At 37.5% G+C, this 13258-nt stretch overlaps 1 protein-coding gene across 1 annotated transcript in view; it reads left to right on the forward strand.

Annotated features, from left to right (window-relative positions):
• sardh (sarcosine dehydrogenase) overlaps positions 1–9284 on the forward strand; it is a 150518-nt gene extending 141234 nt beyond the window's left edge. The window contains exon 22 of the mRNA XM_056466759.1: positions 8445–9284. Coding sequence (XP_056322734.1) covers positions 8445–8597 — 153 coding nt within the window. The 3' untranslated portion in view covers positions 8598–9284. The remainder of the gene's footprint in view (positions 1–8444) is intronic.
• The last annotated feature ends 3974 nt before the right edge of the window (positions 9285–13258 follow it).

Consider the following 13258-nt stretch of genomic DNA (forward strand, 5'->3'; position numbering starts at 1 on the left):
TCGCATATCACACAAGTATTTCTGTGATCATGGACATTGTTGCATTTATTAAAACAAGTTCTAATACTGCACTACTAAGTAATGTATAATGCATATCAGAACATACCTTTACCGTGAGCTTGCTTTTCTTTCTGTTTTTCCTTTTCTTTCTTTTTTGGCTCTGGAAAGATGCCCTTTTATTTCAAATTAAAATTTGATTCAGATCGATTAAAAATAGCAATGACACTTGTGACGTTAAATTTAAGACACTTTTTCGGCTTTATATCCAACGTAAGCAATTTGGAGAGATATGTAGAATCTGTGCAGGAATATGTTACATCACTCTAGTTCACCCAATATCCGATTTCAGGTGGTGTTGAAAAATAGAGGGTGGTGCTGCTTGGTAGTTTTGCTTTTATTTATACTGTTGTTGTATATTTATTATCGTTTTCAGCTATTTGTCACGTATGAATTATACAGAGCTATTCTTTTAATGAAATGTGGAGGTTCTTTTTTTCTCACCGACGTTGTGAATTGAATCACGTTTGTGCATTGCGCATTGTTAATGATTTAAACGTTTGCGCTCATCCTTGCGCTTACATTCACAGTAAATATAATATAATAGCAGCGTTCGTGGGGCCCTCCAAGAATCGCGGGGCCCTAGGCGACAGCCTATGTTGTTTGTTGGACAAGCCGGCACTGAATTCAAATGACAGTTTCAGAGCGAGTCTCCAGGTAACATCTCACTGGTTCAGCAGATCAGGTCAGAATGAGTATTAGTAATGATTCACTGATTCATAGATCTGGAAATAGTGAGCCTCAAGTTAGCAATTGACTGATTCAAATGATCTGGTCAGAATGAGTCTTCGGTTTAACAATCCACTGAATCAGATGATCCAAGCTGCATCCCAAATGAGACATTATACACTATACACTATGCACTTATGCACTATGTACTTATACACACTCAACAGCATAGTATATGTATGTAGTGTCGTTGCAAATGGAACACTAATGGTTTTTAAGCGAAAATTCAAACCGTTTCCCTGATGACGTTTGACGGTTGCCAAATTAGTGAAATAAATTACCAAACTACCAAATAATACCTGCTATGAGTATAACTGCATTCACCATCGGGGGGCGCTATAATCACTGTCTTAGGAGAATTTAGCTTTCACAATCCAAAATAAATAAAGTTATCCAACATGTGCGCCTGATAGCTCCACCCCTTCTGCTACGTGAGCAAAGCAGCGGCCGTTGAGTGCGTGAAGTGTCCATCATTCCACATTTCATTTTACCGCTTGAATGAGTGCATCATCCGGGTAATTAAAGTGCACTTATTATTTTTTGAGTTTTCGGTGTGAACGCATTACTTACACTATTTATACTACAAAATGGCATAGAATAGTGCATAGGTATGCGATTTGGGACGCACCTCCAGTCAGAACGAGTATTAGTTAATGATTCATAGATCTGTAATAGTTTGTCTCCGGTTAACAATCCACTTATTCAGATGATCCAGCCAGAATGAGTATAAGCTAATTATTCACTGATTCATAGATCTGGTAAAAGTGAGTCTCCAGTTAACAACTCCCTGATTTAGGCGATCCAGTCATAATGAATATTAGTTAATGATTCACTGATTCATGGATCTGATAAAAGTGAGTCTCCAGTTAGTAATTGACTGATTCAAATGATCAGGTCAGATGGATTCAGGATTCAGATGACACTTTCAGAGCGGGTCTTCAGTTAATGACTGACTGACTCATAATCAGAAGGAGTATACGTGCGTTCGACTTTATGCAGCACTGCGCAGACCGATCGAAATCTATCTTAAAGCTGTACATGCCGGTTAGAAATTTTGTCCGGATTGATGCTGCCCTGTTTTCCCCTTATGCGTTTGTTATATAGGCTACTTAAATTTAATTGATAATACCCTTGTTTAAAAATGAACTATAGTTTGTAGAGACTGTGTTTTGTTTTATTTGTATTGTAAATCTTTTGTTGTTATTGCAATGAATAAATAAATGATCACGACATGTGATCGGTCATCATGACTGCCGCAGTTTTGAGCCCTGAAGTGGTCGGCTTGACGGCTCCGTTTTCAACTCCGCCCCCACCTGTGCTTGGCTAATCTTGCTGATCACCAGCTATAGCCATGCTTCATGTTGAACACACCTTATTAGTTAATAATTCACTGATTCATCTGATAAAAGTGAGTGTCCAGTTAGCAATTGACTGATTTAAATGATCAGGTCAGAGCGAGTCTCCAGTTAATGATTCACTAATTCAGATGACACTTTCAGAGCGAGTCTTCAGTTAATGACCGACTGACTCATAATCAGGTGATCCAATCAGAAAGAGTATTATTTAATGATTGATTGATTCATGGATCTGATAAAAGTGAGTCTCCAGTTAGCAACTGACTGATTCAAATAATCAGGTCAGAGCGAGTCTCCAGTTAATGATTCACTGATTCAAATGGCACTTTAAGAGCGAGTCTCCAGGTAACGACTCATTATTTTCAATGAGTCACCATTTTCTCAAATCACATTTTTGTAGTTGTAGATTTTTGTAGTGAGGATACTGCTATTATTTTTGAAAACTTTCAGCAGTCCATAATGCATGTTGACAAGAGTATGTGGAGATCAAGACATTATTATCATATCAACTGTTGCCCAGAGCGTCTACATTTATTACACGCACAGTGATTTTTGCTTTAGTTAGTGCATCCATAACCTGCTCATTCTTAGTAGGCATCAGTGGACATCTACCAATCTGTCCATTAAGACTGTGATTTGGCCATTTAAAGAGGTCAGGCTAGCTTTCCAGCCACTGCGTCTTGATCTGGACTCAAAGGGTAAAGCCTGCAGCTTCTTCAGATTTAATTAAAAAGAGACGCAGCCCCTGACGGAGAGAAGCAGGAGGGAGAGACGGCTGAGGATAGCACAGATCATCTGAATGACACTGAGATCGCTCGTATGGGTTTTAACCCTTCTGTTGAGTAAAAAAAAGTCGAACTGACACATTGATTTCCAGTTTTTAAAATAGCAGGAAAGATTCACTTAAAAACAGAAAACTTCTGTACAAAGAGACTGAAAAACAAATCAATGTAAGCTACACATTGATGTTTTGTTTATTTTATTCTTCTATTCATGACTATATAAATAAAGGTTCCAATAGGATGTTTTACAGTGATGCCATAGAAGAACCAATGTTTATTTCCCAAGGAACATTTTAGTGAAGGATTCTTGAAGTCCCTTTGAAATCAAAAATATGTATAATGTTTCTCACTCACATTGTTATTCTTTATGTGAACGGTTCCAACAATCCTCCAAATAATTTAATACAATCGATCCTCAGATTTAATGATTACCTGTCAAAAAGTGTTTTCAAGAGATTCAAGAATACGTTAAGCCTTGATAATGCCAAAAAACCCAAGAAAAGAAGGCAAAATACAAGAAGAAATCGACGACGTCCACGGCAAAGCTGGCAACGCAGAGGAGCTGAGGCAAGTTGTCAATAAAGGTGGCACAACTTCTCCTAATAATCAAGACATTATGGACGCTATAACAGCTTTAAATGCCTCAGTCAATCAAAAATTCGACACCTTTACACAAACGATTGCAGAACTACGTACGACACTGACAACTAACACAGAAAAAAATTGAATTTTCATTTTTGAGTGAACTATCACTTTATGTATTTCATGTTTTAATGTTTGACGAGCTGCAGTGAAGTTTTGTTCTTTCAGTTTTTCCTTTGCGCTGTTCTTCAAATCTTTGTTTTCTGGAAAATTGAATCAAAGACTGGGAAGTGTGCTCTTTTAGTTTCATTGGCATTAATGTAGTTTTTATTTATTTATTTATTAAATTTTTGTTACTTTATTTTAAAGGGCACCTATGGTGAAAAATCTACTTTTGAAGCTGTTTGGACAGGCATATGTGTAGATATAGTATATAGACAGTCAGATCGACCGCAACTTGACGTAGGAGTGCGGTCCCCCCGCCCACCGAATTGATTGACAGCTGCGTATTAACATGTCCTGGTAGTCATGTGTATAATCATATCAACAAGACCAGGTGCGCAAAGCAACCGGGAATAAAAGGTCTGTTCAGTTTGCTAGGATCATCAATCATCATCAAATGTGATCAAGAGTGAGTTTAACAAGTTTAAAATGTTTTAAAACAGAGCACGTGTGTAATGAATTACAGCGATTCACTTCAGATTCACTTCATCAGCACAGCCGCGTGTCAGAACAATTATAAAGGAAGACGCTTCAATCCCGGTTTGTGGACGTTAAATCAGGTTTATTTTGTACATTAACATAACAGATATCCATACAGCAGTGAAGATTAACCTGTATCCTGTCACATTTGCGTGCAAACAGAGTGCGAAGCTAAATGTGCGCGCTGTCTCTGTCTCCCTCTCTCTGTGTGTGTGTGTGTGTGTGTGTGTGTGTGCGTGCGTGTGTGTGTGTGTGTGTGTGTGTGTGTGTGTGTGTGTGTGTGTGGGTGTGTGTGTGTGTGGGTGGGTGGGTGGGTGTCTGCGCTATTGGTGTGTGTCTGCGCTATGTGTGTGTGTGTGCGTGTCCTTGATGTGTGTGCACGTGAACTTTGTAACGACATTGTGTGTGACTCATGGTTGCAACTTACAAAAAATGCATCAAATACTGATTGGTAAAGTTCTTACTGTAGTATTTCTCACAAACGCGACGTGAGATCTGCTTCCTGAGGCAGCCGAGGGCGGCGATTGAGGCATGTTGCTGGCAGGCACGTGGGAATGGTGGGCGGGGACGACTAGCCTTAAAGGCCCAATACAAAAAAACAGCAACCAGGTTTTACCGGCTATAATATAGAAACTTCAGACAGCTATAACAAATACTCAGATGGTTGTTTTGAGCTGAAACTTTACAGACACATTCTGGGGACACAAAAGACTTATATTAAATCTGGAAAAATCTTAAATCTGGTAAAAGGGGTAACCTAGGTGCCCTTTAAGGTTTTTATATATATATATATATATTACTCCGTCCACATACAGCGACAAGCAGTTAGAACACTCTGACAAATGTTTTGACGGATATTGCATAATATACTTTTGAGGATTTTTTTTAGTTGTGAGTGTAGTTGTTTAGATTACAACTTTGTAGTTTATTTATAAGAATAGTGCCTTTTTAAAAAATATTTGTAATTTCGGAACATCGGATTCAGTGCATCGGCCACCATCAGCCTGTCTGAGCAGACCAAAGAAAGTGACGGTTGACGTTCCACCGCAAGGTGGGGACAGAGACAACATAATAAGTGCTAAGGGGAGAAAAACTGAATTTTCTCAGAGTAAATCTACACTAAAACTACAGCTGAACAAATCATTATAAAAGTGACATTCTGAGTCGATCTCTCTTTTTATTTTGTAGTGCTGCATTTATACCACAGAAAGTAGTAGTGTTTGCTTTGCTCTGGCTTTTTTGGGGTTATTAATTGTGAAATCCCAATTGCAACAGAAAAATACTGGGAAATCTCTGTAGATTGATGCCATTTCATGGCGTTATGCCTTATAATCTTAAAATGTGAGCAAAAGTTACCTGTTTCATCATCACTTTAGACATTACGCTAGAGAATGTTTTAAACACTAGCTCTGAAGTGATGTTTGTGAACTGGCAACGTTTTCTGCTGTTCTGACGTCAGCTGCAGATGTGAATGAGTGGTGGAAGATAGAATTTCCTCATACAAAAGTGTTTTTAGACTATCCATCTTTGATTTTCCTTTTCACATACACGATTATGCCATCAAACTGTTGTATAAACACAATATCACACTCTTAGCAGTGTGATATGGCTGTATATAGACACTGGTGGGGGCACTAACTATGTTTGACTATGTCAAACTCCACACAGAAATGCCAACTGACCCAGCCGGGGCTCAAACCAGCGACCTTCTTGCTGTGAGTCGATTGTGCTACTCTTTGCACCACTGTGCTGCCCCATACAAAGGACAATAAAAAGGAAAACAAAAAATAAAAGAGACAATAAAAGACACATCATAGTCAGTGTTTTCTTCTCAGAAATGAAATCAGGGATATGCTTTCCTTCTTCCCATCTCTCCTTTACACTGTGATGTGTAAATTACAGCAACGAGATCTAGCTTCCAAATCCTCATTTTTTTACTTCAGGAGTAGCAACGTCTTTTTTTTTTTTTTTTTTTTAAGTTTTGCAACTTCTCATTCTAGAGTACTCACTGCATCCGATTGGCCAGTGATTCATGCCCAGTGAGAGCACCTGTGTCTTGAATGTCATTATTCTCGTGCTAGCCTCCCCATCACAGTAGCGAACACGTCTCTTAGTTGCTCACATTGAGCTTTAATCTCAGTGGCCTGAGCTTCGGCTTTTTCATCCATTTTCATGTGTAGCTCTGTTTTAAGTACTCCTATTTCCCGGAAGACGAGCTCTTGGTTAGTTTCCATTCTGCTTTCTACTGTTCCCCCCTTCATGTTTTCCGCCATCTTATCGGTTTTGATGTGCATGCCAGGCATAGAAAATTAAGCTTGAGAAAGTCCGGAAACAAGAAAATTATTAAGTATGTATCACCTTTAAACAGACTATGCTATTTTAATTACGTGAATTCACCATAATCTGGTCGAGAAAGCGTTGTTGAATAAAAAACATGTGCAGTTCAGCATGGAGATCAGTTAAACACGTCTTTACATGTTGACGACCAAACTGGAAGCCGTTTTCTTTCTTCTTCTGTTTATAAAATTTTCATTCTTCTTTTTAAATTTGAGGTTTTAGTAGTAGCGTTGGATTGTTTTGAATTCAATTTGATATAAAGTGAAATTACAAGATTTTTTCATAAAATATGGGGACCCCCTTTCGAGACTTTTGTAAGGTGGAACATGCAATATTTTTGGATGCTTGAGCTGTCAAACTCTACTGTACCCTGTTATAATGTCCAGGTATCTAATATTCCAGCAGAACAATTAACAACATTTATTAACCATCAAAAGACAAAATGACACATTGGAAAGCTGTCTAATAAATGTTTTGTTGTTGTTATTATTTAATTTATTTAATGTTTATAAATTGTATTGTTAATATTATAATGTTTTATGTAATTTATTTAATATGTATTTTCTCTCTTTTTATTTGTACGTTTGATTCCTGATGTTTCAGAAAACCCCTTTGTTTTAGTTCTGTTCAAGCAACAGTCAATAAATATATTTTGGGGATATGCTATAATTATTTAAACTATAAACTGTTCCTATTATGCTTTAAAAAAGGTCATATTTTGGTTTTGGGGGTCTCCAACAACAGGCTGATATGCAAAGTCATAAAACACTTTCATTGTCTTATGCATTTATTTTTGCGTAAATATACTAACGACTCCCAAATGATTCGTTCAGCGATTCATTTGTTCCCAAACCCCTCCTTAGTGTGATGCTAATCTGTGCTGATTGGTCCGATAACCCAGTCTGTTGTGATTGGTCAACTTCAACTTGCGTTCAGCGCGAGACAGAGAGAAGTGCCCACCACAGCTTATCAACAACATTCATATAGTCAGAGTGCAGAGTGTATGTGTGAGCCCAATGCAGGAGTACATTATAGCAATGCAGTTAAACACCAGCATATTGCTCTATTCTTAACCATAAGTAAAAACAGTGACACACATTCAGTATTAATCCACAAAGTGGCAAAAGCTGAGCTATTTTGAAATTGCCGCATGTGTGTAGGAACAGCTGACGGTGGCCAGTGCAATGACAAACGAGAGAGGATTGTGAGCTCACAAACGCATTTAAATCTGTAAACAAAGCGACGTGTCACGTTTTCAGTGTGTCTTTAGATGAGAATATAATGAGTTAACCAGATACAGTACAAGCCACATGGAGCAGTTACAAGTAACAAAACACAATTAAAACATATTTTGCAAGCTACAGAAAACAAGGCAACCATTTTAATCGCACTTACTTACACTTGTGAATTGGAGGAAGAAAGTTCCTGTCAAGCTCTGACAAAGTCCCATATATCAATAGTTTTTCTGATCCTTCCTTTCACAAACGGCCAACAAATCAAAAAAAGTGAAAGGCTCGTTCACGTTTTACCGGATCTGGCACAGAACATATTTTGGAACTGTTTTGTGTCAACTTTGATACGAAGAGGCAAAAGATCCCGACAAATAGCAAATCATTTAAACAACTCTTGAGTTGAACCTTTTATCAAAAAAGTCTAACAAGGTGCACTTTCAGATTCAAACCTGTTTTCATTCACTTAGAGCTGTGTTGCACACTGCATGGAAGATAATTTTCAAAAACCCATAATAGCAGCTCCATAACCCTAACAAAAAAATTACTACATTTGCACACACATGACTCTAAGAAATATAAAAAAAAAAAAACAAAGAAGAAATGTATAGATTAAGCAGTGTTTGAAGCAGTGTGTGAATGTTGCTGAATTCTCTGCAATGTGTTGGCAGGTCAGCCCTGATTTTGTGCGCAGTGGAGATTTCACTCTGGAGCGGATGGGCGTCACATACAAGGCCACAGCCCACCTGAAGTCTCCCTTCGACCCTGAAAACAAGCGCGTGAAGGGCATCTACGACTCGCCACAGGACAAAGCCAGAATGTAACTGATCCAGACTGAGCTTCAGTATAACAGAGGTAAATGTTTACAGGCCTTTATTCAACACATCAGCATCATCAGCATTCCAGGACAAAACAACAACATGCTGATCCTACTGGGTTTATATTCAGGGATCATTCAGTATAACGGATCATTGAAGAGCAAAATACTAATGTGAATTTGTTTTACTACTAGATTCTATAGTGAAATGGTCAAATAGTTTTTAACATCATCCCGTGCCTTAATGTTCAGGAGGAAATCATTCATATTTTCCAGAAAAGAGGGATTTGGACAGCAAAGTCTTAATTTCTTTTCGTACTAGTTTGAATATCTGTGCATTACAGTGATTGCATGTAAAATGAAATATAAATAATATAACAGTTGAATTAATATTTGACAAATTTAAGTTAATAGAATTAAACAAGTACAAATGGTTTATTCAAGAAGTGAAGGTCTGTTTCAGATATTACAATATGAATTCTCCATTTTGAGTAGTCAAATCATTCCCTCACTCATGTGCTGTGATTTACTTTGATTTGATAACTGGATTCTCCACTATGTGCTCATTTTTAGTGATATTGTTAGCAATATTGTTTTCTTTAGGATGTCTGCTGCTTAACTTCATGTGGTGCTGAAGTGGAAACTGTAAATATGCTAAAGTTATGAAAAAATAAAACGCTTGTCATATTGTGAAGTCTGTAGCTCATTTCTGTTTCCTCTTTTATATAGAGGTAGTATTTTATACATCAAGGATATATAAAGTTGATCAGAAGTGTCAGTAAAGAGGGTACAAATTTAGTTTATCAAATAATCTTGAGTAAATTTATCCAAAGTCCCTTTAAGGCAAGTCATTTCATTCGGCGGCCATCTTTGAAACACCTCTCGGGCAGTATGCTCAGGTATTCTGTCTGAATGGGTAAACATCAAATTCTTCGAAACTGTTAGCCAAGCTAACGATTACATTTATATGTTTCTAATCAACAAAAGCAAAATAATTTATTTATTTATTTATTTTATTTAAAACTTGCAGTAACGGTGCTCATAATTGGTGAGTGCAACTAAATTTTGGCTGGTGCGCCTTAATTTATAAAGTTAGAAGCACCTCACATTCGTTTCTTACAAAAATACAATACCAAAATACTTTTGTTTTTAAGTGCATTTGGTTAATTTAAAAGTAGATTTCAAGCTTTATGTGGATATGTTTGTGTGCCCGTGTTCATGTATGTGAAGCCAATATTCGCTGAGATTCCAGTGTGTTTGTTAACCACCAAACTGTCATAAAAGCACACATCTGGTCCCTCGTAGGAACGTCAGTCTATAGTGATGGATGATTGGCTCCTGTACACGTAAGCAGTCTTCATTCGCCATATTGACCGTTACACTTTTCCCCATTCAAAAAAAAAGTGACATGTCTTGTGTGTCCTAGAGTATTTGATTTATCTCAGTTTCCAGAGAAATATTTTAAAAAGCAATCAGGATTTATCATAATAAAGCAGCAGAATCAACATATTAAAATGATTTCAGAAGGATCAGTGGACACTCAAGACTGGAGTAGTATACAATTGCTATCAAAATGATTAAACCCCCTGAATTATTAGCCACCGGTTTATTTTTTTCCCAATTTCTGTTTAACAAAGAGAAGATTTCTAAACATAATAGTTTAATAATTCATTTCTAATAACTGATTTATTTGATCTCTGCCCTGATGATAGTAAATAATATTTGACTAGATATTTTTCAAGACACTTCTATACAGCTTAAAGTGACATTTAAAGGTTTAACTAGGTTAATTAGGTTAACTATGGAGGTTAGGGTAATTAGGCAATTTATTGTATAATGATGGTTTCTTCTGTAGACTGTCGGAAAAAAAGAGGCTAATAATTTTGACCTTAAAATGGTTTTAAAAAAATTAAAAACTGCTTTTTTTTTTCTAGCTGAAATAAAACAAATAAGACTTTCTCCAGAAGAAAAAATATTATCAGACATACTGTGAAAATGTCCTTGCTCTGTTAAACATCATTTGGGAAATATTTAAAAAAGAAAAACAAATTAAAAGGGCTTTAAGAATTCTGATTGCAACAGTATATTATATGCAGATTTTTTTATTGAGAGGTGTTGGATGTTCTGCAGTCAAACAGCATCTTCAAGAAGTCCACATGACTCTAACACGAGTCTTAATGAGTCTAAATTTGAGTAACCGTCCTGTTTGAGGAGGGGGCAGTGGCTAAAGATGGAGACACAGAAAAAGGCCATGACAAGTTTAGTTGAAAATCTTGTTTCAATAGATCCTGAAGTTTCACCTGCCCTGACCAGCTTGAAAGTATCGTGCAGAGAGAAAAGCACAGTCATTGAGACCCTGCCCATAGCATTTGCATCACTTTGCGATATTCCAGTGCTCAGGAAGGCAGTAGGGTTAACGTCTCTGTCACCTGGGCTGCTAGAGTTTCGAATTAAATGATATAATTATAACCCAAAGAATATAACTTTTAACTATATTAAATATGATATTATTGTTAATTTGCAACTAGATTATATAAATGTATATTTCAAGTTTTCAACATAGTGATGCTGAAAATTAAGATTTAAATCATAACAATTAATAGCATTTTACAAAATACTTTACAAAAGCAGTCTATACGCTTATTTCACGCGGCCGCCATTTTAAAGAACCAAAGCGAGGCTGTGGTGGGAAGAAACGCGGAAGTATAGGACCAGCACTGTAAACATTGCAGTGACATGCTGTGGACTACAAACCTCCAGCTGTTGCCGAGATTTCAAAATACAGATATGGTGTAAACATCACTTTAATATCAGTCAGTACGTTTAATTTAAACAATTAAAAGCAATTTAGTATCAAACAACATCACAAGCTCTGTAAGAGTAATATGCTCAAGTGTCCTCCTAGGCTTCAGTTCATGGCAGCAGGTAAACAGAGGGGACGCTTCCCTGCTTCAGCCTATGTAACTTGGTGAGCGATAAACACTGCAGTCCTCTGTAGCACACCCTCGTGTTGTCCCGGTACTGAAGTTTTAAAACAGTCTAATTCCCGCTAAGTTAAAATTGAAGCGCCGCTGAGCGCGGATGACTCGACTGATCTTCACGGCTGCTTCGCGATCCAGTCTCCATGTATCTTGTGTTTGCACTCAGTTTACCGCTCTTCACCCAGTGAAAGCACAGATACACGGAGACTGGAGCGCAAGCGCGAAACAGCCATAAGGATCAGTAGAGTCATCAAGCAGATCGCTCGGCTGTGTTTGTGCTCAGTAAACAGCGGAGGGTGAACTGATGACCTTCTCGGCCAATCACAAGCATATCTGTTGAGCACGTGAACACAATGGCCAATCAGCGCTGTTTTAAGAAAGCCATCAACAGTGCTTTAAATGTTAGCAGGAAATTGACAAATTTTCTTTTAATTCAGTAACGTGACAAGTCTAATATAGTGAAAGAATCAGTTCATTAACTTGAGTTTGATAAATGGCATCTAAAACGTGTGTTTGGGAAAGAAAACGTTAGCTAACTAGTGCCGTTTCCCTTAACTTAGCTGAAAATGAGCTCTGATATCCCTTTATATTTTCACCATTCATTCAGAACGGACCTTTGGGTCACTCAGAAGGCGGTGAAATGATAAATTTGTGTCTCTTTCTATTCACTGATAAGATATACAGCCAAGTACACAACGTTCTAATGTAACTCCCAACGATACTTCCGGGTTTCTTCCCACCGCAGCCTCGATTTCGCTTTTAAAAATGGCAGCCGCGTGAAATCAGTCTATAGCTGTGTCTTATTTCAGAGCCTGCATCCTATAAAGGGTGCTGGCTTCAAAGTGAGTCCTTCGAAGTCCTCACAGGCCAAACCAAGTTTTTTAAAAGGACAGATCTTATCACCTAGCCACCGTAACGATTGCTGTTAATAAGCTGTAATAAAATTTGAATGGACTTTTTTCAAAAAAAATTAAGCAATCTGAAGGCAAGACAAGGTTTACAAAAACTGGAAATATATTTCCTTTGATCCGTACATGTACACAAACATGTAAACTGTCTATAAAATCACCTTTTAGTAAGACATGTCATACTCTTTTAGTTTTTTTTAACATGTGTTTAGATATCCAAGTAAAATAAAACCTAACATTAACCCGGAGTTTTCTTTTAAAAGCATCCTGCCGCTATCAGCGCGCAATGAATCTTCAGATGTTCAAGGCAGCAAAGAATCCACCAGTTGTGTCCTTCATTACCTAGGATGCATTTTGAGGCTGCATTTGAAGGAGCCTTCAAATTTGTTTGAAATGAGACACCCTTCATCGCACCGTAATGATGCAGCGCCCTGTCAATGCGTCCTTCGGAGGAATGCAGCCTCTGAAATGTGTAAGGTGTTTCATGTTGTCCTGTCTTTTATCTTGTATTTAGTTATGTCGGGTCCTGTATTTGCTTCCTGCTTCCTGCCATGTGATCCCTAGTGTTTGTGTGTCATGTTCCTATTGGTCAATCATGTGTCTAGTCAAGTGCTTCCTAATGTGTATATGTTTCATGCTCTCATTGGTTTATTCTGTCTTGTCTCCTGTGTTTTATTGGTTTACCATGTCATGTGATCCCTTGTCTTTAGTATATATATTTCCTCTTGTTTCATTGTGCCTTGTCTTCAAGGGTGATTGCATGAGGGTAGATTGATAGG

Source organism: Danio aesculapii, chromosome 10 (genome assembly GCF_903798145.1).
Source record: "Danio aesculapii chromosome 10, fDanAes4.1, whole genome shotgun sequence".
Classification (NCBI taxonomy): domain Eukaryota; kingdom Metazoa; phylum Chordata; class Actinopteri; order Cypriniformes; family Danionidae; genus Danio; species Danio aesculapii.